Here is a 25,745-nt window from a genome sequence, read left to right as displayed (position 1 = left end):
TACATTGTAGTATCACTGCCCTGAGCATCTTCCATGCTCTGCCCACTCATCCTTCCCTTTTCTCTAACCACAAATCTTCTTACTGGCTCCATAGTTATGACTTTTCCAGGATGTCATATGCTTGGAATCATCAATCTGTAGCCTTTTCAGATTGACTTATTTAATTTAATAATAAGCACTTAAGTTTCTTTCATGTCTCTTCAGGGGCTTAGTAGCACTTTTCCTTTTCACTCTGAAAAACTTTCTGGGTGTACCGGTTCATCCATTCACCACTGAAGGACATCTTTCTTGTTTTCAAAATTTGACAATCATGAATAAAGCTGCTGTAACATCTTCGTGAAAGATTTTGTGTATGTATTCACTTATGTTTGCATAAATACCAAGGAGCATGATTGCTGGATGGTGTGGTAGGTTTTTGTTCATAGTTTGATAATTGTCGAGCTATCTTCCAAAGTGGCTGCACCATTTCTCATTGCACAAGCACTGAGAGTTCCTGCTGCTCCCCACCTTCACCAGCATTTGGTGTTGTCAGTATTCCAGATTTTGGCCACTCTAATATGTGTATAGTGGTACCTCATTGTTTTGATGGGCAACCCCCTAATGACATGATGTGGAGTATCTTTCCACATCCTTGGTTCAGTTTTTCTAAAAAACTGATTTGTTGTCTTATTGAGTATAATGAGATTTTTGTTTATTTTGACCACATCCTTTATCAGATGTGTCTTTTACAGATATTATCTGCCCATTCACGCAGCCTGTGTTGAGAGGGTGCTCCTTCTTGAGGTATTTCTTTTTTGTAATTTCCTGAATCTTCTAAGACTAAAATGTCTTATTTTGATGTTTTATCATGATCTAATTTTTGTTTTAGGAAGACCATTCTGGCTGCCATGTGAAGGATGATTTTAAGGTGGTGAGTGTGGAAAGGCCAGTTAGGAGGCAGCTAATATTACATTGAGAAGAATGAAGGTGCTGGGCAGTGGATCCGAATGTGTTGTGGAAGCCGAGGTGTCATGGCTTCAAATGGGAGAATGGTCGTGCCGTGTGAGTGGTTCAGAGGAATCAAGGATGGATTTATGGTCTGGCCTTTACTAAGATGGGGGAAGATCAGGGGAGGAGAGGGTAGACTAGCACTAGCCCCACATCTGGGGTCATGTGAGATGCATTTGACTTCCAAGTCAGTCGGACAGGCTGGTAGGCCGTGTGCCTAGACCATGGGGAGGGTCATAAGTGGAGATGAAGGTTTAAGTGTTGGTGGGTGTTGGTGGTGTTAAAAATCATGGAATGATCAGATTTTTCGGGAGCACATAGAAAAGAGCTGGGGACTGAGTCCTGTGGCTTTCCAACATTTCATAGTCTGAAAAAGGAGAAAAGATCAAAAGGAGAAAGAGGTTGGGGAGATGAGGTGGGCAGAGCAGAGGAGTATAGGAGCTGGAGGAGGCTGTTTCCAAAAGGGAGCTGGCATCTGTGGCTGGAGGTTGCATCTGGTGAGGGAATCTTAGAAGGGGCAGCCACTGGAGCTGGGAGGAATGGAAGGATTGTAGTCAACTTTCTTCAGAGGAAGCTGGAGTTATGGAGCAGGGTAAGCTGGGACAAGTTAGTATTGCCACAGTGTGATCTCAGCGTGAAGCATTCCATCGGAGATGATTCCTAAATGGTGGTGCCTTGGTGGAGAAGCCCCTTGTGGCAAGCAAGTTTGGTTTGAGCTGGAACCAGCTGCTCTGGCCCTGGGGTGGGGCTGACTTAACAGAGTATTTGGAACCCAACGTGAGTGAAGACAGAATCATGTTTGGGACAGTGTAGAATGGGGTGGGGAGACGCAAGGGAGAGACCCCAACAGTAGTGGTTTGTGTCCTGGAGGGAACCCTGGAGAAGGGCCCATCACTAGAAGTGGGAAGGCGGTTAGGTTGACTAGGATTGTGGAAATGTTGCATTTCCAAAGCTGGAAACCTGATACCTAAATTAGAATATGAAATTAATCAAATGAATGCAAATATTTTGCTATTAGTTTTACTAGCATATCCAAAGTTCAACTGTCTTCAATCCAATTGCTATTTCTGATTATATTGTGCTCTAAATGGTTTGAGATTCACAAAAGTTGACCGAATTAGGGCTTTTTCTTATTCATCAGGTTTTTAAAGGTTTAAGTATTTACAATTTTTGAAAACTTCTGTGAGGCTTGCCATTGCCTCCTTTACCATAGCAACACGTGCTGGCAAATGTCCCCCCAAAAAACTCATCAGACAAGAAATGTTTAATGGTGATTATGTGTGTGATTCTTTTTAATTATATAATTCATTTATACAGAGAAATCATTTGGATTGATCTATTTACACGTTTTTTTTTTTGTTTGTTTTCATTTTCACTGGCCAAATATATTTCACAAAATAGTCAACATTTACTTGGATGGATCAACATTGTAAATCTGCCGTGAGAAGAATTTTAAGACTAGGATCTCATTTTAACAGAAACATTTTACAATAAAAGATTAATCAGTCTTTTTTCCATCATATGAATAAATTGACCAAATAATGCAATACAGTCAAATTTCCAACACATATCATTGTTTCTCTTCAAACCCATTATTTGCAGGTTGTATAAACCAAGGCAAATAAAATTCACTTCCCCTCAAACCTTCTACAACTTACTACATACCCTCAATTTTAGCTTTTTCTCTATTCTTCCACATTCTGGCACAACCAGACATTTTAATTTTAAGACAAAACTACTCTCCCTTTCCTTCTTATTTTACTTACTATCAGTCATCAATTGCTCTCCCTCTTTTCTTCAGACACCACTAAAACTTTCAACAAATCATGATGGTGGTTTCCTTTCAGTAGTCCAGAACACAAGGAGGTGCTGCTTTGTGTGTTCGCCACCCCAAAATGCTACTTTCAACATTGCAGTTTTCAAAATTGGCTCAAAAACAGTATGGCTTGGTTTCACTTGGTAAAGTTAATATGACTAAAAAAATTTACATATATAAGTATATATATATATATATACACACACACGCATACACACATTTTTAATCAAGGAAGAAAAATACTTTAAAGACATGCCAATTTGAAAAGGCATTAAAGTAAAAAAATAAAAGCAAATACTAAAAACTACTTTACAATAAAAAAATTAAATAATCGGTTGGTTAAATGAATGAAAAATGAGGAATGTGCAGTGAAAAACAAACATATAGCATTCCAGTTGATAAAATGGAAAATCTATTAAGTTTGATGGTTTCCAAAGAAATTAAATTTTGATGTAAATTCTAAAACATTACAAACATCTATTTCATGTAGACGTCAGATGCCAATGTTAAAACTTCAAAGTCTATGCTAGGTCTATCAAAGAAACACTGGTAAAATCCCAGTATTTGCAAAATTTTAAGTTTTGGCAAATATAGTAAATCCCACAATGGTTTGGTATTGACAAATCATGATGAATGCAGAATGAGGAGAAAACTTATTTCATTGGATTAAAAAGACCAGGTTTGAATGTTCTAAATAATCTGAGAACATAGCTAAAAAAAACAAAACAACAACAAAAAAAAAAACAAAAAAAAAAAACAAAACACCAAACCCCAAAAAAGCCCCTGCTGTTCAGCAGTAATCTGCATATATATCTTTAGCTGCCATTGGGAAAAAATAAAAAAGGGACAACCACCAAAACCATAGGTGTTAAGACTGGTATTAAGTGACCCTGCGATGCTCGTTACATGCTCACATTCCAAGGAAAAACAAACTGTACACATTTATAAATTAACAGTCTCTCCACTAGTTAGTGCACAGGGCTTCCTTTATACCAAAGTCTCCTTCCGTTTGCCACTGTTTGGGGCTTTGTCCCTGGCTTTCCGGCAGCCAGGCTGTGTCCGGTGGGTTTTCACGCTCTTGATGTGACTTGTGGTGGGCACCGGGGAGCCACATTCTGAAGCGTCGCCTTCAGTTTCGACCTGAGTCACACTAGAGGCCGTGGACGCTCTCCTCTGGGCTCTGACATTGCCGGCAGCGGGGTCATTCTCACACCCTTCGTGGAGCTCCGGTAGCCCCTGCAGCTCAGCGGGGCTGGAGACCTGCCGGAAAGGGGCGACGGCAGCGCGAATACAGCTGACCCACTGGTGCTTGTGGAACATATCGTTGGCTTGCAGGGTGTGAGACTGCCCTGAAGAGGGTTCTTGGAAGCGAACCCTAAAGATATTTTTAGCTGGAAAAACAAAAATATAAAAGAGGAAATCACACTTAAAACAAACCTTTATTTTAGATAAAGTGCTCATACATCCTTTACATGGTACTGATATTTATAAACATGTACAGCTTTCATTTTAATTTTTTGTGGAAAGACAGAATTACCAAATATGAAAATGAAATTCAGTTAGGTTCTGAGCTTCTATTTATAACCTCTTATAGTTTGTATCTTTACCTTTATCTGAGTTGCCGAAAGCCCCTCGAAAGGACCCCCCCAATTTAACATCTCCGTCCTGCAGGTCTTCCAAAACCAACTCCTGGACAGGGATTGGCTGCCGGTAAACCTGGTAAGAGAGGCGCTCATTCCGTGTAACAGGCCGAGTCAAAACCAAGATGTCTTGAAACAGGAAAATGTAAAGTTTCTGGAGAAATAGGAAACAAATGCTTCTTAAATATGAAACTTTGTGACATTAAGTGATTGAAATTCATTGCTAAATAACTTGAGTTGCCAGAATTAAATTCACGAAGTTAATTTATTAAGATTCTCCTTTCAAATGACCTTATAAAGATGGCTATGCCGTGAGCTTTCCCTTTGAGGACAAAAAAAGTTTTTGTTTTTTTTTAAAGATTTATTTTTGCATATAAGAGCTGGGGTACAGGTCAGAGGTGCAGGGGGTGGGAGGATTCACCAGAGTCAGAGTGGGGAACAGAACAGGCAGACTGCCTGAAATACACTGCAAGGGGAGCAGCGGGCGAGACAGGAGAGGTCTGCCATGCCATTTGGGTTGCTCCCTGGCTGGCCAGGGATCGAACTTGTGCTGCAGAGGCTGCGGATTGCTTCATAGTGCGGTGCTCAACACCTTGCGCCACGAGGGAGGCCCCAGAAAATGTTTCTTTATTGATGTGTAATATTAGATCAAATAATAGCTGAGTAAGTGGCAAATCACAAAGGCCTGACTACCAGAAAACAACATGACTGGACACAATAGTGTTGTATACCATAGTTCTTTAACAAAGTATGGTTGAAAAATGCAAACTGGTAAAAATTTTAATGCTATTATTTTATCTTAAGGCACCTTTACGTCTTTATAGGACAATTAGGCCTCAGGATAGAAATCAGAGATGTTAGATTTCAACCTTTTCTAAAAGGAATCTTAACTTATGAATTGGGCTTCTGAAAAGCACACAATTAAACAAAGATATCATCCCATGTTTACACTTACTTCTAGCAGGTACTTTCGAAATTATGATTTTAAAAATAAATTTGATTTCATTCAACCTGCTGTAAAAATTTGTTTAGCAGGTTGTTTAGCTAAAAACTACTTCTACCACTATAAATCCCTCAAAAATCTTTTTTTGAAGGATATAGCTTTTTATTAAGCATTAAAAAACTAATCATTTATGTAAAAAGAAACCCTAGTCAAATAAATTGATTTATGCTTCAAAACTAAAAGACAGTTTTACTGAATTTCCAATGAGACATTTAAGTTATTCTGTAGCATGGAAACAAATTTGATTTACCAAAGCTGATAACATAATATAAAAACTGATTACCATGTTTCATTATGCAATGAATTTATCTGACAAGTCTGCTTCATAAATATGAAAGGTTAGGAAAAGGAAAGTATTAAATCATTTTATATTAGATTCACGCACTTACATGTCCATTTTTATTCTTCAGTTCCCCATGGCAGAGCAATGCTCTGCTTGCTTCAATTCTAGGGTCCTTCTGCTTTTCATCCAGATACTCCAGTTTGTCAATGTAATATTGGCATTCTGATTCGCCTTTCTTCACGTTGATATCAGAGAGAACTCCTTGTATTATTGATATCTAAAAATTATGAAATAATAGATGGAGCAACATCAGCATCTAACTTATGTTAAATGCTGTTTTCCTACATGGCTAAAATGTCACATCATGGATGAAGAAACAGACTTGGTCAAATTGAGTGATTTGCCCAAAATCATACAGGGAGCAAGTGGAAGAAATCAGAGTAGATTCTAGTTCCTTGATTAAAATAGGAATATAAAATATGATACATCTCTTTATTGCTCAGTGCACAGTGTACTAATGTATTGGACACTTAAAACAAAAAAAAATTTCAATATGCATAATATTTGAGAAGTATAAACTTGAAACCATAAAATCATTTATTAGAGTACTTACAGCTTTGTCCAGAAGCTGAACATCAGGGTGATCTTTTGGAGTATGTTTCAGAATTTCTTTTAATAATAAAGGGTATTTGACTAGACGACTTCGAGGAATATCTAAGAAGCTCCAAAGATCTAGTTTTCGACTGAAGGGAGACTCCAGACATCGCTGAAGGAAGTCTTGGACTCTTGGATCCTGTTTCTTTTGATCAAGAAGAGCTTTGGCTGCTAGCTGGTTACTACAGTAGCCTTTGTAGGCATTCAAGCCTGGCAACTGCAAATAAGAGAAAACAAACTATGATATGTGCCTGTCATGATTTAGTCTATTCATAAGCCTATGAACACAAAACTTACAGCTGACTTGAAAGTTTTAACAAGCCATGAAAATTCTCCTCCGGGATAATGGGAATAGGATAGTATTCTGGGTTAACATACGAGTGCCCTTTTGAAATTTTCCTAATTTGGCTAAATCTAACCAAAGACTGATGACTTCTACCTCCCCCAACACCAGTTAGATGCTCATCTAATGTATCCTCAAGACAGCCACGTGCTCCTCTATTGCATTCGTCACCAACCAGACTATATCCTTTACTATTCTCTTCATTAGATCATAAATGCAGGGGACTATCTTTTATCATTGAATCCCCAATGATCCCTCTTAGAAGAGAGCCTAGAATCTGGTAGGCACTCATATGTTAACTGGAAGAATGAAATGGATAATTAATTGCATAAAAATATGGGAATGTGTCCAGAGACTATTTTAAAACAAAAATGTATCACTCATGAGATAATTTTTTTTAAACACAGACCGTTTTTAAGGCTAAAAATTTGTCCAGTTTGAATGCCCTGTTTATCTTTTTTGTAGAATATAATTACTGGATCAAATTGATATGACATTCAGCCAAAGTTACAAGTATGACATATCTGTAGAAAACTATCTGGAGTAAAACAAGCAACTCTCCACATACCCAGTTCACAAGAATGTGACCAATCTGCTCCACTGTTCCACTAGGCTTGGTTGCTTGTCCTATTCTTGCCAACAAATCTGAAATGTAAAACATTATGATTAATAGGTTTATTTAAAAATTATTCAGTAGTAAACTAGGAGTTCAGACTTAAAATTGCTTATGTCACTGCTGTTCAGATACTAATGAACATTAAGTAGTATATCTAACCTTCATGCAGAGGTATGTAAGCATCCAAATCACCAAATATATGTGCAAGTTCCTCTTCTGACATAATAGACAACTTTAACATGGGGTCATGGTAGGCCTATCAGAGGGAGAGAAAAATGTCACACATAGAGATTAAGCAAATAAAACATGATGAGAGATCTGTACTCAATGCATGCATGACTAACTATATAAAAGCTGGCGTGGATTTTATTTGTTACATATAAAGAAACTAAATTATGTTAATACCCAAATAGATTCTCTTACTAATATTCATCTTTGAAAAGATTTAACCACATCTAAAAAAGGTATTCACTAGTAGATATTCTCTACTTCTAAAGGGAAAAAACTATTCTATAGAATTTGTGAAATTTTTAAAAACTAGAACATGAAAAATTATTTGATGATGAAAAATTATTTACTGACCTTTCTTGCAAGCTTGAGATCCTCAATTAAATCCTGTTCCCCCCGGAACAGTTCATATATTGCCTAAAAAAAAAAAAAAAAAAATCCAGTAAATTATCACAGGTCAATCATTCCCTCTTCTGAGAAAAGAAAATTAAATACAATTGATATTTGCCATTATTTAACTGGTGTTTTGAACAGTGCTTTTTTTAAAGTGACTCAGTCTGAAAACTGTAATTCAGAATAGAATCTTGAATAAAAGGTTGCCATGTTTTATAACTTTATTCCATTAGAGTTTTTAAATTTGATGACCATTACTAACAAGAACGTTGTTCAGCATGCGTTACGAATTACTGCACAGATACAAAAATGCAAGTTGGTTTTGCCACAGTATTAGTTTGCTATTCTTCAGGCAAAACATATGTTTAAAAAACAAGGATTCTATTTTTGTTGCATGAGTCAGTAAGTATGGTCTTGCTATTGAAAGCTATCATACCTCCTGACGTTTGATTTCATTGGTAGTTAAAGACTCCTTCATATTGATATCTAACTTTTCTGACCACAGAACACTACTTCTCCTCTTGGTAGGCATTGGGACTGTTGATCTGTTTGATAACTTCTGGGCAGAAGCCGGGGATCTGTTGTCACCACGAAGGGTAAATGACTTAAAGGAAACAAACAGAAATGATTTAGAGGATACAGTAATTATCCACCCTCACCAGCCCCCAAATTTTTATTTTTTAAAGAAAGACAAAACTTCGTTCTGAGAATTTCTCAATACATAAAACATTTATCTAAATGTCAATCTATCATTCTAAAATATTAGCCCAAATTACTTTTTGGGAATAAAAACCTTCTAAGATGCTTTGACATAAGATGCAAACGTATTTGTGCGTGTGTTTATACAACTGTTGCACTGGTAACAATTTTTCTTACCAGAATATTCCAAAAAGAAAACATGTTTAATAGTAAAAACTGTACAGCTCAAAGAAAAATACAAATTTCAGGTTTCTATAAAAGTCTCCCACACCATCACTTGGCCCTCTAGCCCTGTCCCCCCATTACCTGTATTGTCTGACCAAAGCGACGGACTGCTCCATTTCTTACAGGAGAGATTAAATTTGCCAAGGATGTGACCCGAGCTAGAGGTCGAACTCTTTTATTGCTTGGCTCCTGTAAAAACAAAAATAGGTTATACTAAATGCGTATTTAGATGCAATGATTTCAAACAAGTTTGGATAAAGTTAAGTCCTCTCAAGAACCAATATTTGTTCATTTATAAAATAAAGGAACATGATATTCTAAAAAAATGTTGTTTTTCATTGTTGAAACACTAAGAACACTGCTGAGTAGCACTAGTTTATTAAAAAATGTATGGTATAAGAGAGTCAACTATCTGAACATCACTCTGAGAATATAACAAATATTATCATAGAAGAAAAACTACAATTAACACAGAGAAATTAGATTCTAAAATCCAATTAAACTTTTCAGTTTACAATAGGGGATAATTAAAAAAAAAACATTATTATGAAAAGTTCAAATATACACAGAAGTGGAGAATAGCATAAGGGATCTCATACACTTATCGCTCAGCTTAAACAGTTTGTATAACAATTTGTTTTATCTCTGCACCTACTGGAATATTTTAACACAAGTCTCAGTTAAAAAGCAACTTATAAATGAACATGTCTAACACATTGGAATGGGTCGACTGAAGGTAGTGAGGTCCCTGTGATGGAAGGTGCTCAAGCAGAGCCAGGACAGTGGCTAAGGGAGCCCTGGGCTCTGAAATCAGACTGGGCTCTAATCCTGGTTCTAGCACTTGCTAGGATATATCCTGGGCCTCAGTTTTCTCATCTGTAAAATGGGGGTTCATACAACTGTTTTTATGAAGATTAAATTTTATATTTAAGTTTAAGATATGCTTAAAGCGCTCAGAATAGAGCTTTTAACACATTAAGTTTTAGCTATTACTAATATTTTTTTCTTATTGATATCTTGGTTTTCTATGCATAATGTTGAGATCTATAAATAAGTACATACATTTCACATTTATAAATAAGTATAAGTTCATACATTTTACACATTTACTTATTTAAAAGAAAAATATACACAAATTTAGAAGAAATAATTATTCTACCTATATTGTCTGAAAAACAATAATAGTATAGCAAATACATCATTATCATTTAAGGATCTCAAAACTTTACAAATTGCATTATCATGTAACTTAACTATCTGAAAAATGGAGAAATATCATTAGGCAATTTACACAGTTATTGAAGTAAGGCCAGATCATAAAAACAGGGCTATCCTTTATGTCTATGGAGTATAATTATTTGTTTGTGTTTGGTACCTTTCACAAGGGCTACTCAACAAAATTCTGATGAGATTTCCTACGTATATATAATGAAAAATTATACTGATTATTATTTAAAAATGTCAGGTGAAACAGTTTTCTAAAAATTCTTTGATATTCCTTCAAGTAATGTAAATAAGTGAGGGGTGAGTTAACTGAGCAAAAATAATTCCCCTTGGGTAATTATGAATAAAGTGACATAAAGAGTTAAAATTCTCTAAAAACTCACGACTCAAATATTCAAAAAAGCAGTCAGACTTATGACAATTCCTAAATGTACACATATGTATCAGAGAGGAATGTGAACAACTTGAGTAAGGACACTTTGTAGATAACCAAAGAGAATTCAGTTTTGTGAAGCTCTGTGTAGACCAGCCCCCATCCCTCAACTCCATATAATTAACTCCAAAATAAAACTTGAATGTAAAGCCACTAATGTGTGAAGGTTAAATGAACTTAAAAAGAAATGTATTTAGTAAAATGACAGACTGTGTGGCCAAGCACATGTGCGAATGCCTTTACTACATACATCTGGTGAGAGACTGAAGTGACACATGCATCAGCAGAAGGTCCAGCATAAGGCATTCCTTTCTATTTAGTAAAGACAGTACAAAGAATCTTCTGTTTGAATGGAGATATAATTACCTCACAAAGTAAGATATGCTAATGTTAGCTAGAAACAAAGCAGTTGTCAGAAAGTTCTGTTCTACTTTTTGGAAAGAGGTTAATTCCTCTTCCTCATTTTAAAGCTTAACAAATTTGACTTCCTAGCAAATCACAAAATATTTAAGTTTAATTTAAAAGTATTTGGAAAAGTGTTCTTCCAAATGCATTTGAAAGGAAAAGTTATTTTAGTCAGGACGAAAGGAATTTCTGACAAAAATTTTATTACATAAAACTAATGATAAAAATTCTAATTTTTATAGGATCAGTTACTGTATAATTAATAACATCCTATTAACTCAAAATGTGACAATTAAAAATTAAAAGCACAGAATTTAGATTTAGATGATTAAGTATAAGTGTATCTAAAGCATTTTTCTTTACTGTGTTGTTAAGCATAGTCACTTTAGGGTGGCAGGAATTGGTTAAGTATGCTCCACAGTTCTTTAGAAACCTACTTACAGTCTTACTTCTTCACACAGGGCTTGTTACTCACTAGAGCTTACTGAATCTAAAATGTCTCCTAAGTCAGGGGATATGGGGTGGGGGGGGGAGGCACCTTTTTACTTTCAAACATGCTTTTGGGTATACAATAGTAACTTTCCTGCCTTACTAAAAGGACCTATGTGAATACAACACAAACTTTTAGCACATATATATATTGAAAATATGAAAAATTTTACTGAAAAACTTACAAAATGATTGAAATACAAAAATGTAATAAAGAATGATACACGCTAATTTCAGGACGCATACACTACTTCTAAGAAATAAATAAAAAACTTTTGTGGAAAAGTGATATGGATTAGGCAATCATCAGTCATACAAAATTTGTCTCTTTTAAAATACATATTAGGATTTGTGGTTTGTGAGGTAAAACCAAAAGCAATTTTTTTAAGAGATCTAGACAAACCATTTTAATTATCCTGCTTTGGTTATTATAACCTAAGTATTTGTACTGTCACAAAACATATTTCAAAGACAAATTTTTTGAGAACTCATACCTACATCTGCTCTTCCATGTACACAGATGCATATTTAAAGTGGTAAGGGAGGAGAGTAGAAGTCTATTTAGCTGACTATCCTCCTAAATAAAGCTAACTTAATGGTTTTCTTCCTGTTTTTATTTTTATTTTGAAGTGTTGCTAACAGCATTATGGTGAATACAAGATGCTTATAGAATGGTATGGATATTGAAACTATACACGCCCCTCAAAAGAGGATCTGAAAATCTATGTAATAGCAAAGAAAACCAAGGGTTACAGGCTCAAGGTGTCTTTCTACTGTAGTCAACCTTTCACCAGGACTAAAGTACATTTAGACTGGGGAAAAAAAACCCCAATACCCTTTACCATAAAATTATGTTGTCTATTTAAGTTAGTTTTTAACTAGACTATACAGATTAGACAATCACATGCATTATTATAATGAATATGCCTTAAGGCTGAGGTTTTATTAATCTACATTAATTCAGATTTTATACCTTCAGATATTTCTGAATATCTACAAACAGAAAATTGCTAAGATCAATTTAAAGTCTTTTATTGGGATGTATATTGGCACATAAAAGTACCAACATGGAAAAATGCTGCTGTGAACTCAGCTTTTTTTATAAAAAAGTTTTCTATTAAGATGTATTTTTGGAGGGTTTCTTTTATTGTCAATCAAGTCAAAAGACTTAAGAAAAACCTGTGTCTGTGTTTGTTTGTTTGGTTCCTGGAAAAATCTTGTCTCCTATCTGGCAAGAACTTTAAAACAAGAATAAAAAGAAAGTTATTTGTAAAAAGATAAAAATGAGTTATGATCTTATAGGATTTCTTCCCTTTCTACTTAAGTGATAGAACTAGTTAAAATTTAGTTTTTTTTGTGTGTGTGTGCGTGTTGCTAGTACCAGAAACCTGATAATATTCATGGTGTTTTCAATCTTTAGAATAAAGGTATGTCAGAATCAGGCCTGTGTCTGATAACCAAACAGAAAAGACTAATTTGATCAAAAGATGATCAGCTTTGGACTTACACTGATGATCATGTATAACTTGTTCTAACAAAAGGAATGCCTGCACATTTCAAGAAAACTAAAATACATAAGCAAAACCCCAAACCAACCAATCAACCAACAAACCAAAAACCAAAGCCAAACTACAACAAATTAAAGCATAGAGCCTAAAGATGGCAGCTCTTTCAGCAACTAAAAGGTATGTGTATGTATGATACAAGTTTACTGAATTTATTTAAACTGCAAATTTAAAATGCATAATTAGAGAAGTTTTGATATATAATGCAAAGCCAAAAAATAATCACCATAATCAAGATAAGAAATACGCAGTTATTTGAATACTGAAACACTATTTCTCTCACATCAATGATAATATAGTATTTACTGTAAATTATACATTATAGTATGCAGTATAAACAGAATCCTCATATAGTATTAAATCAACTGCCAAAATTAGACGTCATAAAAATCATTTGGCTATTTTGGTAAATAAATATACTATTTTACTTTTCACACATGCTTTTGGGGATCCAATAGCAGTCACAATGACTCCAGGCCCTTAAAGAAAGGAGCCTAGAAAGTACTTAAATAATGATATATTTATTTAAATATTTTAACATATTTCTTATTTTCTGGACCAAAAAAGGGTGCACAATGAACTTACTAGGGTATGAAAAGAAAAATAAAATTGAGCACTAAGTCTGACAGCATTTTAGTTGCAGCCCATTCACTAGCATTAACTTGCAAAGAAGGGGTATTTATTTTCTTCTTACTACATAAAGTAGTCTCTAAGACTAGGTAATAAAAATGCACGTTAAAAGAAAACTGTATCAAGCATCAAAAATTGACCAATTTAATCATATTTGGTAGCATAAATTTAAATAAAAGCTTTTTTCTTACATATAGTCAAGCCATGCTTTGTATATACATATCTATATACTAGTTTCTAAACTTAGACAGCAGTTCCTAAACACATTTCAAGCTTCCATATAAAGTCATATACTTTAACACTCAGTAAGATCAAAAGTTAATAAATGGTTAAAATCTTAAAAGTTCGTGGAGTTAGAAAGTATTTTTTTGAATTAATTCTTCTCTTAATTTCTTAAAGTCTTACCTCTTGTTCTCTGAAGGACGGATTGTTAACATCTAGGAGTCCTATAGCCCTTTTAGCAGGTAGGAGACCTCCAATCTCATCATGCGCCACCATGCTTTACCACGTATCCCCTAAAATCTTTAGAATTAATCCACATCCGAGATAGCCCTCTACCCAAGCACTGCACAGGCACATAGGAGTTTCTTCTGAGTGCTCAGCCACCCTTGGCAGCCATTAGCCCATGCCTCTTCCTTGTGGTGGAGCTTACTGCTTCTGGGAGCAGCAAAGAAAAAGCTCACAGACTCCAGGCTGTGTGGGCGGGGCCCAACACACAAACAGGCTGGTGGGCGGGTACTATGGGACCATGTGACACTAGTAATTGACAGCTAGGCACACCTAGGCTTCTCAATTTTCACCAGGGAAGAGAAAGCTCTTTATCAAGAGGTTTGGAATTCCTATAGAAAGAGGAGAAGGGAAAAGGAACCAGACCAATGTAAGGCTTTTTCCTGATCTAAAAAGCATTGCCAAAGGAAACCTAGTTGCTTATCTAGGTTACCTATTTTACTACTTAGTCACAGACAGTGAGATCTTTCCTATGATGAAACCCTATTAGCAAGAAAGGAATTTGGTATGGACTATTTGACAACTTAAGAAAATTGTAATTCAGAGTTAAAGAAGGGCACATACTAAAGAAAAGCCTAAGTGCTTTATAAAATTATTTAAGTTTTTATAAACTGGTTCCTAGTTTGTTTTTTTTAAAGATTAGCAAGATAAATATACTGTGTATACTTCAGTTTATTCTTTCCAAAGTGTATTTTACCATGGGTAGAGTATACTGGGCTAGCTCAGATAAAGTTTGTATTTCTAGACTTAAAGGCAAATCCCCCCCCCCACCACCCCGCATATGTTTTGATCTTGATCTACTCCAATAGGATCAAAAGAACTACTTAAAAAGTCTAGCATTTCACAGGAGAAAAAATGAGCATGAAGGTGAAGTTCCCTGCCCAAAGTCACACAGTGGTAACAGACTACACTTCTAGAGTAGCGTTTATGGAAAACACTACTTTTGTTGGTTTGGTAGGCCTGGTACAAAGAAGACTTTATTCTTTAACAGAGAATACTGTATTCTGCTTCGAAAGGTAGAGTTGCATCTTAACTGTATTCTACTATGAATAATTTGCTAGATGCAAAAAACATTTCTATTAGGATTTATTAGGATCAGAGAAATCTGAGAAATCTACTATGTAAAAGGCACTATTCTTAGATATTATGGGTGACACAAAAGAATACTCCTAAAGTGCTAACAGACCTTTGTGTAGGTCACATAAAGAGGTAAATAATATGACAGCTTTTGAAAATTCCCAAGTTGCAGAGCCAGTAGCTGCTACAGAAGTTCATTGAAGGAGGAGGAACTACTTCTGGTAGTCTTCCCAGTGCGATGGTGCTGGGAAAGATGGCTAGGGGGTGCCTGTAAGATGCTATTTCAGGGGTGGCTGAAGGCCATGTTACGTTTTTCATAGGTCTGAGCAAGGGGAAACTTCAAGGCTTTCCCCAAGGAGGGTGAGGGGATAACCTACACTGTGAGGTTATGGGCTGTGGTAATTGAGCAAGTGAGAAAGATAATGAAAGTTATATTGTAAGCTGTGTTTTAAGATATTTTAAAAGATGACTGGAAACAATGTAGAAAACAGGTATCAAGAATTTTGCCTAAGGTATGGGGGAATGGAAAAGGAAATAAGCAAGAGACAACATATGCAAGAATTCGGAAATGTCAGTGATTTTAAAACTAGGAGAGGTAACAGTGCAAACAAAGAAATGAGGAAGAACAAGTTTTAAGAGAAAATTCTGAGTTTCATTTTAGATATACTGAGTCTAAGGTGGTAGAAGAACATGCAAAATGAGAATTGAGACAGTACTCGCAAATGTTGGACAAGGACTAGAAAGCCAGAATATCAATTTAGATCAAGTAGTCAGATACACAGAAATTAAGAGCTGAAGCTTTGGGAATGGATGAGATGCCTGGGAGAGAAAATCTGTGCAAAAGGAACACAGGTCCAAGGACCTAACTTTGGGCAAATGCCAAAGGAAAGAGAATTCTGCAAAAGGAAAGAAGCAAAGCAAGAAGAAAAGCTGTTCATTACAGCAAGAAGGTTAAGGAGAATAAGAAAAGATTCATGGATTCAGTGATTAGCGGTTTAATGAGGACCTCAAGTATGCTAGTTCAGTGGAGTAAAGACAAATCACAGAGGCTGAGGAGTAAATAGGGGGCACAGGCTATTAATAATGACAACCTCTAAAAAACAATGTTCTAAGGTTTGCAGGACACTGTTACTCCTTGCAGGAAGGATCAATGTTACCTTCTGTAAACACCAATGTTTCATATTCAGGATGATGTTAATAATTGCTCTTTCTGGCTTGAGACCTAAAAAACTGGTAATTGGTAATATCTCATCATTTGGCCTTTATCACCAGGTCAAACCTGGGAAATACATGTGATGTGGCTGGTCTTTGAATGGCTGACTATTTGTAGACGATAGTGCTATACAGTATTAAAATGGGAGCAGCTTAGAGATCATGGAATCCAGTTCCTTCGTTTTACAAGGTAAAACATTGACTACTCAGTGGCTTGGATTAGAACCAAGTAGTCTGATTTAGTAGTTTTATTAGTTAAAATATGGTGCAAGTAAGGCCAATACTTTATGGCCACTTATTTTCATAAAAGAGTAAGTGACTTATGCAGTGAGAGTTAGGAAAGATGGTGCTAGGGAGTTTTCATGGGTCTCTTAGCCTATATCTCTTTTCCCAAACTATGTTTTCTACTGAGTTCTGAACAGAAGTAAGGTAAAAATAATGAGAGGAAGGGGTATTTCTTATTTTTCTCCTTTAGTTGAGGATTTAAAAGGTAAAGGTAGAAACCTTCACATGTTAAAATAGAAATCTGAATCTAGTCTTCTCAATTCCTATTAAGATATACCTTTCATTTAAGAATATAAATGTAACAGTTTGAGCACATATTTGGCACATGCTCAGTTTGTGGTAATTACTCTTAAGTAAACTAGAATCAGAACTAAGTTTAACACTTAAGTCACCCAATTGGAGAACAGTGTTTGCTCAATGATTGCCAACATTGTATAGAGAAGGAAACCATAAAAAATACTGAGATTATGTGCTTTATAGTCTTCTTTCTTATAACAAAACAGGTAAGTAAAAAAGAATAGTTCTAGTTGCTTAAGTTTTAGAAGCGATCCAATTCCAAACAATGATAGACTTTAATGATTACATTAATAAAAGTAATTACTTATACGATTTTCTAAAAATGGTATAACTAAGGCAAAGATTGGTTAAATGCCTTTTTTGGTGTAAAATATGTAACATTTATGAACTTAAAAACTAATTGTACCTAGAAATAACAATGCAGCTCTATATAAGATGCCAATTTTTTTGTAAAATTACTGGTTTCCAAAGACCAGGTTTACTTAATTTCTATTATTCTGCTGGTAAGGAACCTTTAATGCTTTTTTTCCCCTAAAATATGAAGAAGTTAAAGATAATATCATTTCCCTTCTCTATAAAACTGTTACATTACATACTCCCTCTCTACCCCCTTTAATGTAAAGCTAGAATTCAGAATTTAGAAATGAACTAGAGCTTAAGAATAATCATTATTTCTTTTTGGTCTAATAGTATTTACATATACTTTTGTCTTCACCATAACAAGCAATCAGACATTAGGTTTGGAAAGCCTTATTACAGGGAAATATAAAAATCTAAGTCTCTGCTGCCCTCTACATGTGGCATTGTGAAATGCAATGGTCAACCTGTCCTCTTTTCAACTTTGTAAATTTTGTTTCTAAGAACTTTATACAGATGACTATAGCCTTATAATTTGTAAAGAAACATGGATGACCATTAAATTTGTTTCTTTGGCCCTAGTGTTACACATTTTAAAATTGTACAAGAGTATAAAAAGATAAGGTTTTAAGAACTTTTTCTAAATATAAGAAACTATGTTCCAAATTAAAACTCTAGTTAAGTACAGAGAATGACTGTTTCTTGTTAAAAATAGGTTAGCTAAAAATAGAATTTCAAATCTTACTAAAAAAGTAAGCACTGATTGAAATACTAACAAAACAGAACTTCTGAGAAAATGACTCCCAAAATATCCAGTAATAGCTAAAAAAAACACACACACACACAAAAAGGATAGTTACATTTTGACTAGACGAATTTGAAAGAAGTTAGTTATAAAGCTCTATGTGGATGTGAGTTTTAAAAAATTTGGATTAAAAATTTGAGTGTCTCATAGCAGGAATTTAGAAAACCTAAATAAGGGACCAGGAAAAAACCTAATTATAATAAAGTAAAAATCAAAATCAACAGGCAACTATAAACCAGAGACACATTACAGGGGGAGAGGAGGGAGTAGGATCAAAACAAGGGGGGTGGGAATTGTATGGGGACTATAATCAAGATGAAAATGCATATTGTGCAAAAATGAAAAATGATGTAAAAAATGTATGAAATAAAAAAATACATATAAAAAAATTCTGAGTGTCTTCAAACTTTAGTAAGATTTTGGTTTGGGAAAAGATCGATTAAATACTACTAGAAAGACTATAAACAGGATAACTGACAAGCAATGAAGTTCACTATTATCAAAACCATGATTCTTTTTCCAATAATACAAAAACCAAATGATATGGGATACTGGTGTTAGTGGTGACTTTTTACCGCCTGTACATATGATAACAACTAATTTCCAATTTCCAATATAAGGGGATCGGAGTGGGGTTTTCCCCTGAAACTTAGCTAAGGTCAAATGATACCTCTCAAACTGTATTCTCCTAGGTCATAAAAAGGAAGAGCAGTGCCTGTTTCTTCACTTATGAAAAGGGCAAAGGACTGAGATAAGGACAACAGCTTTTCCTCAGCCTCTAGGGTCTTGAATGCTCTTAAAATAATATGCATTTCTTTCAAGTAGCAGTAATAGACTGAAAGTAAAGAAAGTAAAATATAAAGGACTGAAGACAGACAAACTATGTCTGGTACCCAGACACCTATTGTCATTGTAGTAGCAACCTACTCCATAGAGGTGTAACCTGTCAGCGCTTTGCCTCAATTGCGTAGTATGCCTTTTGTTTTCCACCTTTGGCTTCTTAGACACCAAGTGTGGTATTTACATATGCAGTCTGGTATTGTGACAAACTGATACCCCGCAGAACAACCAATTGACTAATGGAGCACAGCAACTAGGGGATAAAATCTCTCCCTTCAGTTCCTTAAAAAGACAAGTCTTTTAAAAGGGTACTTAAAATTGTTTTAATGATATACAAGAACAATGTACAACTTAAAAGCAGGTGCAGTATTTAAATATATACATCAGTCTAGGAATGATTCACAATAATCTAGGAATGATTAATGTTAAGGATAAATAGCTCTGGATGCTTCTCAGAGTAATTATTTTATTTTATTTTTTTTGTTGATATAACTTTTTTTTTTACCATTCACATCCACATTTATTAAAAATCAAATACAATGAATTTTACGACCCCCTTTTCTTTTTTTTTAAATTTTATTTTTATATTCCCCATACAATTACAACCCCCTTATTTTGACCGCAAGCCCTCCTTTCCCTCCCCCCCAACCCCCATCAGAGTAATTATTTTAAATTTAACTTTTAAATTTTTAGACAAGAATCATCATTTTCTTAAATCTATCTCTGGTTTCTCTCAACTTTCATCACATGTATCATACACCGGTTTTGTTTTCTAGACCTGTGGCATAGAGAAACAATGCTTTATTATTTTATATAACTAACGTCAAAATGTAAAATGGGGGGCAGCTAGCTAGCCTTATTCAAAAGTTAAGTCACTAGCTTTAGCGTGCCAGCTAGCTTCAAACTACTGAAATCTGTGCCTCAAAAAATTACCAAATACCCCAATTAAAATTTCAATGTCATTCTTCAAAGAAATAGAAAAAATATTGATGAAATTCATATGGAGCCACCAAAAACCCTGAATAGCCAAAACCCTCCTGAAAAAAAAAAAGAAGGGAATGGAGGCATCACTCTCCAGATTTCAAACTATACTACAAAGCCATAATAATCAAAACTGCATGGTATTGGAACCAGAACAGACACACGGACCAATGGAACCAAATAGAAAACTCAGAAATAAACCCACAGATCTACAGTCAACTAATCTTTGACAAAGGAGCAAAGAATATGCACTGGAGCAAAGAAAGTTTGTTTAATAAATGGTGCTGGGAAAACTGGGTCACTACATGCAAAAGAATGAAACTTGACTACTACCTCACACCATGCATAAAAACCAACTCAAAATGGATTAAAGAACTAGACATAAGACCTGAAACCATAAAATATATAGAAGGAAATATAGGTGAAACACTACATGACATGCACCTCAAAGACATCTTTACATACGCATCACCCAAAGCAGTGATAGTGAAGGCAAAGATAAACAGCTGGGACTACATCAAATTAAAGAGCTTCTGCACAGCAAAAGAGACAACAACCAAAACAAAGAGAAACCCCACCGACTGGGAGAACATTTTTGCACCCAACACTAATGATAAAGGACTGATCACAAAAGTCTACAAAGAGCTGATGAGACTCAACAAAAACAAAGAACCCAGTCAAAAAATGGGCAGAAGAGCTAAAAAGAAACTTCTCCGAAGAGAAAATAGAAATGGCCAACAGGCATATGAAAAAATGTTCAACGTCACTTGCAATCAGGGAAATGCAAATCAAAACTACAATGAGATACCATCTCACACCAGCGAGAATGGCACATATTAAAACAACTAGCTAAATAAATAAATAAATAAACTAGCAACAACAAATGCTCGCGAGGATGTGGAGAGAAAGGAACTCTCCTGCACTGCTGGTGGGAGTGCAACCTGTCCAACCACTATGGAAAGCTGTGTGGAGATTCCTCAACCTACTAAAGATAGAGCTTTCATATAATCCAGCAATTCCACTCCTAGGTATTTACCCAAAGGACACAGAAACATCAATTCCAAAGAGCACCTGCATCCCTATGTTTATAGCAGCACTATTTGCAATAGCTAAGCTTTGGAAACCACCCAAATGCCCAAAAATAGATGACTGGATCAAGAAGATGTGGTACATATACACCATGGAATATTACTCAGCATTCAAAAAAGATAAACACATGCAATTTGCATCAACATGGATGGAGCTGGAAGGGATCATGCTCAGTCAAATAAGCCAGAAAGAAAAAGAAAAATACCGGATGGTCTCACTCATAACAGGAATCTAGAAAACCTAAATATGGACCAGGAAAAAGAATAACTATAAGAAAGGAAAAAATCAAAATCAACAAACAACTATGAACCAGAGACACACTACCGGGGGCGGGGGGGCAGGGAGAAGGAGGGATTGGGGTTAAAATCGGGGTTGCAATTGTATGGGGAATAAAAAAAAAAAAAGATGAAATCTTGCCATGTGTGACAACGTGAATGGAACTGGAGAGGACAATGCTAACTAAACAGAGTAAGTCAGAAAGAGAAAAATAAATTCTGGATGATTTCACTTGTATATGGAATATGGATAAGCAAAACAAAGGAACAGAAAAAAAATAAACCAAAACAAACCCTAGAAATCTGACTGCAGAATTGAGGTTACCAGAGATGGAAGATGAGGGTGGGAAGCAATGAGGGAGGGGCCCAGTGGACGATGGTAAAAGACTATGGATGCCTTGGTGGTGGGGGTGATGTGGTAACATACATAGGAGGAGGAGTGACCCCACCTCTGCTAAATCATGCATAGTGTTGTAAACCTATGTTGCCTCAATAAAAAAAATAGAGTGCAGTATCACTAAAAAAAAAAAATAAAAAAAAATTACCAAATACCTATTCATGGTTCTTAGAAGTGGTTTTTTCAAAAGTGACATTTTCAATATTATAGCATGAACTGCCAAACGACTACTATAAACAATTGCAAGTGCTTTTAAAATCATTTATTCTGTTAACAACAAAATACACAACTTATTATTGTGTTTAATCTAAAAAATTGCAAAGTACATAAATATTCAAAACATAGTCACTTATATAATACTTTTAACTTTTAAGAAAATGAAATGAGACCTTCAAAATTGAACATTCAGAAAAAGAATGAAACAGTCATATATTTTAAAACATTTCTTTTGAAAATGTTTTACTGTGGGGTTTTTTTTTTTTTTTTTTTTTGTGGGACCCTCGCCGGGGCTGGGGATTGAACCGGCGCTGCAGAGGCTGCGGGCAGCCTTGCAACCCAGCGCTCAACCGCTGCGCCACCAGGGGAGGCCCTTTCTGTGGTTTTTTGGATCACTATGAGAGTTAAAGAACTTCAGCCATAAAAATGACTCATAATTACTCATCCCAATATTAATTCATTAATAATATAAACAGTCCCTTTTGAGTCTTCCTATCAGAAGGAAAAGTCAAGGTTATGGTTTCTAACAAACTTAACTGAGAAACACCATTATAAAATAAATATTGTGTTTTTTATAAAGTCAATAACTTTATACATAATAGTATACATAATAGTAAGGTAACCCAATAAGACAGTATTAAAATTTTACTTAGAGACAAATTTAATAAGCAATCACAGCTTAAGATAAGACAGTCAATGATTTATCACATGACAATTCAATTGAATTCTGTATTAAATTCTTAATATAAGATATACAAAGTTAAAGCACATAATAATCATATTACATGATTAGCTAAGTCAAGATCTTATTTCACTTATTTGACCTACATTACTTCATCTGTTTACAGTCATCAAATATTTACTGAGTAGTTATGTGGCAGATCATGCATGTGTGGCTAAGTAATGGAAATACCGAGGTATATAAAATGGTTCTTAGCAACAAATATAAATGATAATACCAAACTGATTATCATTAACTTATTATATAATAACTACTGTACTAAGATGAAAATTCATGCAAAAAAACGGGTGGAACAGTATCAGAGTACTCATTTACAGGGTGTTTTTGGGGGAGGGATAACTTTAAGAATGTCACATTCTACCCAGTGGTTTTTAACCTGACTATACATAAAAACCACCTGGACATCTCTTAAAAAAACAAAAAGAGCCCAGATGTTCTTAGGTCCTAATTGAGAATGTTACAAAAAGACATATACTTTCTGAGGAAATTACATAGTTCAAAACAAACTATCTCAAGAATTAACTATCAAATTATCAGAAATTCAGGGGATAGAGGAACAAAGGAAATGATACAATAGGGATACAATCATAAATAATCAGGCTATGGAGAACACTACGGAAAAATGATGATTTCTTCAACAACCACAAAAAAACTGCAAGAAAACAGAGCTAAAAAGGAAATCTATAGATTAAAAGATACAAGAGATATAATCAATTACAACATATGAACTTTATTTGAATTCTAATACAAACATACAAAAAAGAAGGCAATCAAAGAAAATGTGAACACTAGAAATGATGATACAAATGAAATAAAATAGTAAGGAAAGAGTAGGAAACTGGAAGGGAAGAGGGAAAAGAAAGGAGACTGATCTGTTAGTACAATGGTAATGGCTGGGGTGAAGAAAAAGAGAACTGTCTTTAAGTAGATTTAACCATGGCTTTTATTATGGCAAACTACAAATACTGTTTATTTCTGGATATAATTAGATTTGAAGTATAACTAAAAATATTCAAGGTTGCCATTTAATAGTTTTTTCTTTCTTTGAATACAAAATTTAAACAATGTAAATAAAACTGTTTTTGCAAAACGACTAATATTTAAGCAGAGTTCTTCTACAGATATTATTTGTGTAGACACACAACCTGGCTTGCTTGCTTAACTAAAATGTTGATGGACAGACACATAAAAAATTAGTTTTTAGAAAATACCTTGTCTTTAAAAAGAAACAGCAGCTGCCATCATTAAACATGTAAAGTATTTTTTAAATGTTCACTTAAAATATGTGAACTTTTTTATAACAATCTTTAAGAGGTTTCTTAAAATCAAGATGTTTCTGTAAACACTGGAATTGATAAGTATTTCTAAAGATACCAGGATTTAGGATTTATTTACAATTGAAGAGGCTATCTATAAGAGCCAACATTATTCATTTTTACACTTAAAAATGCAAAAAAAATTAAGCAGATTATTCTTATAGCACAGAAATAAAATGGTATCTGTATAGTTTTAGATGCTTTTCTTTGAAAGAGCATTTAGGCTTACCTTCAGATCAAGGCTGCTAAGGCTTACAACATCATCATCTTTCTCTCTTCGTTTCCTTTTCTGTAATTAAAAAAAAAAATTCATACTTATATAGAAGGAATGCATGTTACCCTATTAAACAAAGACACCATATAACTAGGGAAATCACTTTTGAAAAAGTCAAGCCTTTGGCTGTATTCATATAAAAATTACTTTTATGAGACATTCATAAATTACCACTAGCATAGTCTAAATAGGCCCCCCCCACCCCAATTTAATCATCTGTTGTTGAGAAGTCATTCTACTCTATTAAAAACTCATTTATTCAAGTTTTTCAGAACAGAATTCTTAATGTAAGTCAAGGGCTAGTCCATATTTATTAGTGGAATCTTAACTAGGAAAAAAAAAACCTTTCTCCTGGACCAAAGTAAAATTTGTTGCTTGAAGCAGGCTTTATCAGCTGGAAGATGAACATCCGGATCCTTGGAGTATTTTTCAGTAATCATCCTTCACCTTCATTTGGCTATGCTGCTGCCATTAGTAGTAAAACTACACATCTTTAATTTCTGGTCCTTAATCAATATTGAAGAAGACTCTTTAAATAACATCTAATTTTCCCACATCTCAAATAATTTTTCAGGTTACTTATTATAAAACTTAGCTTTTGTGAACTCTTAAAACTGACTACCCAGGGCTTCCTTCAATGACCTGTCTTCCAGGACCAGGAGAAATTGTTGGAAATCAATCAAAACTTACAGAAGAAGGACAATAGAGAACAGGAAAGATTAAGTCCAGATAGAAGTGGGCAAAATTTGTGGAACTTGGAAGTCTCAGAAGCAGGCCACCATGGAAAAAGTAAGAGAGGGAACTCTATAAAGCTAGGAAAATTATGTGAACCAAGCCTCTTTGTAAAAAGTTCAGAAAAACTAAATTCACATTAAAATGAACAAAATTCTCTAAGTCAAATTTTACACGAATTAACTCGAAGGAAAAAAGAGAACAAGGGGAAAAATAACATCCCTTCAGAAAATGAAGAAACCTCAGAAAGAAATGCCTGAAGGAGGCCAAAGCTCTAACACACTACTTTCAATTTTAGCTAAAAATTTTACCAAATGATATAAGAAAGAATATAATCAAAATTGAAAAAACTAAAACATGAGGTGACAGAACTCAAAAAATCTTTATTGATTCCCATGGTCATATGCAGAAAGATGCAGAAAAGTATGAATATGATCTCAATTTTGAAAAGCAATTAACCAAAAATCCCATATACATGTATCAATCATTCTGTAAGCCTTTGTGTTTGTAAATAATTATATGAGTAAAATGCAAAGGGGTACATATGTTATCAACATGGATTAGAGTGAAAGTTATGGGATGGAAAGACTAATAAGGGGAGAAGAGGGGACAGGAAGTGGAAATTACCAAGTGAAAAGATTCTACTGAGGGAAAAAAGGCAAGCATATGATTATATTTATGCATTTATGTAATATATGTGGGTACAGGTA

The 25,745-nt window shown here is 34.7% G+C and overlaps 1 protein-coding gene across 2 annotated transcripts in view; it reads right to left on the bottom strand.

Moving 5' to 3' along the window:
* Positions 1-2,233: 2,233 nt before the first annotated feature.
* The window catches only part of NET1 (neuroepithelial cell transforming 1), a 36,251-nt gene continuing 12,739 nt past the window's right edge, over positions 2,234-25,745 (bottom strand). Inside the window, exons 3-12 of one of the 2 annotated variants that reach the window (XM_037510548.2) lie at positions 24,259-24,318; positions 8,969-9,076; positions 8,400-8,567; positions 7,925-7,987; positions 7,502-7,598; positions 7,295-7,371; positions 6,343-6,600; positions 5,836-6,006; positions 4,411-4,597; positions 2,234-4,194 (exon numbers count right to left, since the gene is read on the bottom strand). In XM_037510548.2, coding sequence (XP_037366445.1) covers positions 3,791-4,194; positions 4,411-4,597; positions 5,836-6,006; positions 6,343-6,600; positions 7,295-7,371; positions 7,502-7,598; positions 7,925-7,987; positions 8,400-8,567; positions 8,969-9,076; positions 24,259-24,318 — 1,593 coding nt within the window. In that variant the 3' untranslated portion in view covers positions 2,234-3,790. Of the gene's footprint in view, positions 4,195-4,410; positions 4,598-5,835; positions 6,007-6,342; positions 6,601-7,294; positions 7,372-7,501; positions 7,599-7,924; positions 7,988-8,399; positions 8,568-8,968; positions 9,077-14,038; positions 14,340-24,258; positions 24,319-25,745 lie in introns of those variants that run through there. The other variant, XM_037510549.2, reaches the window with a different exon arrangement.

The sequence above is a fragment of the Talpa occidentalis genome, unplaced genomic scaffold (genome assembly GCF_014898055.3).
Source record: "Talpa occidentalis isolate TD23 unplaced genomic scaffold, MPIMG_talOcc4v2.1 talOcc4.14, whole genome shotgun sequence".
NCBI lineage: Eukaryota > Metazoa > Chordata > Mammalia > Eulipotyphla > Talpidae > Talpa > Talpa occidentalis.
The sequence above is the reverse complement of the archived record's forward strand: the minus strand, read 5'-3'. Positions and strand labels throughout refer to the sequence as shown.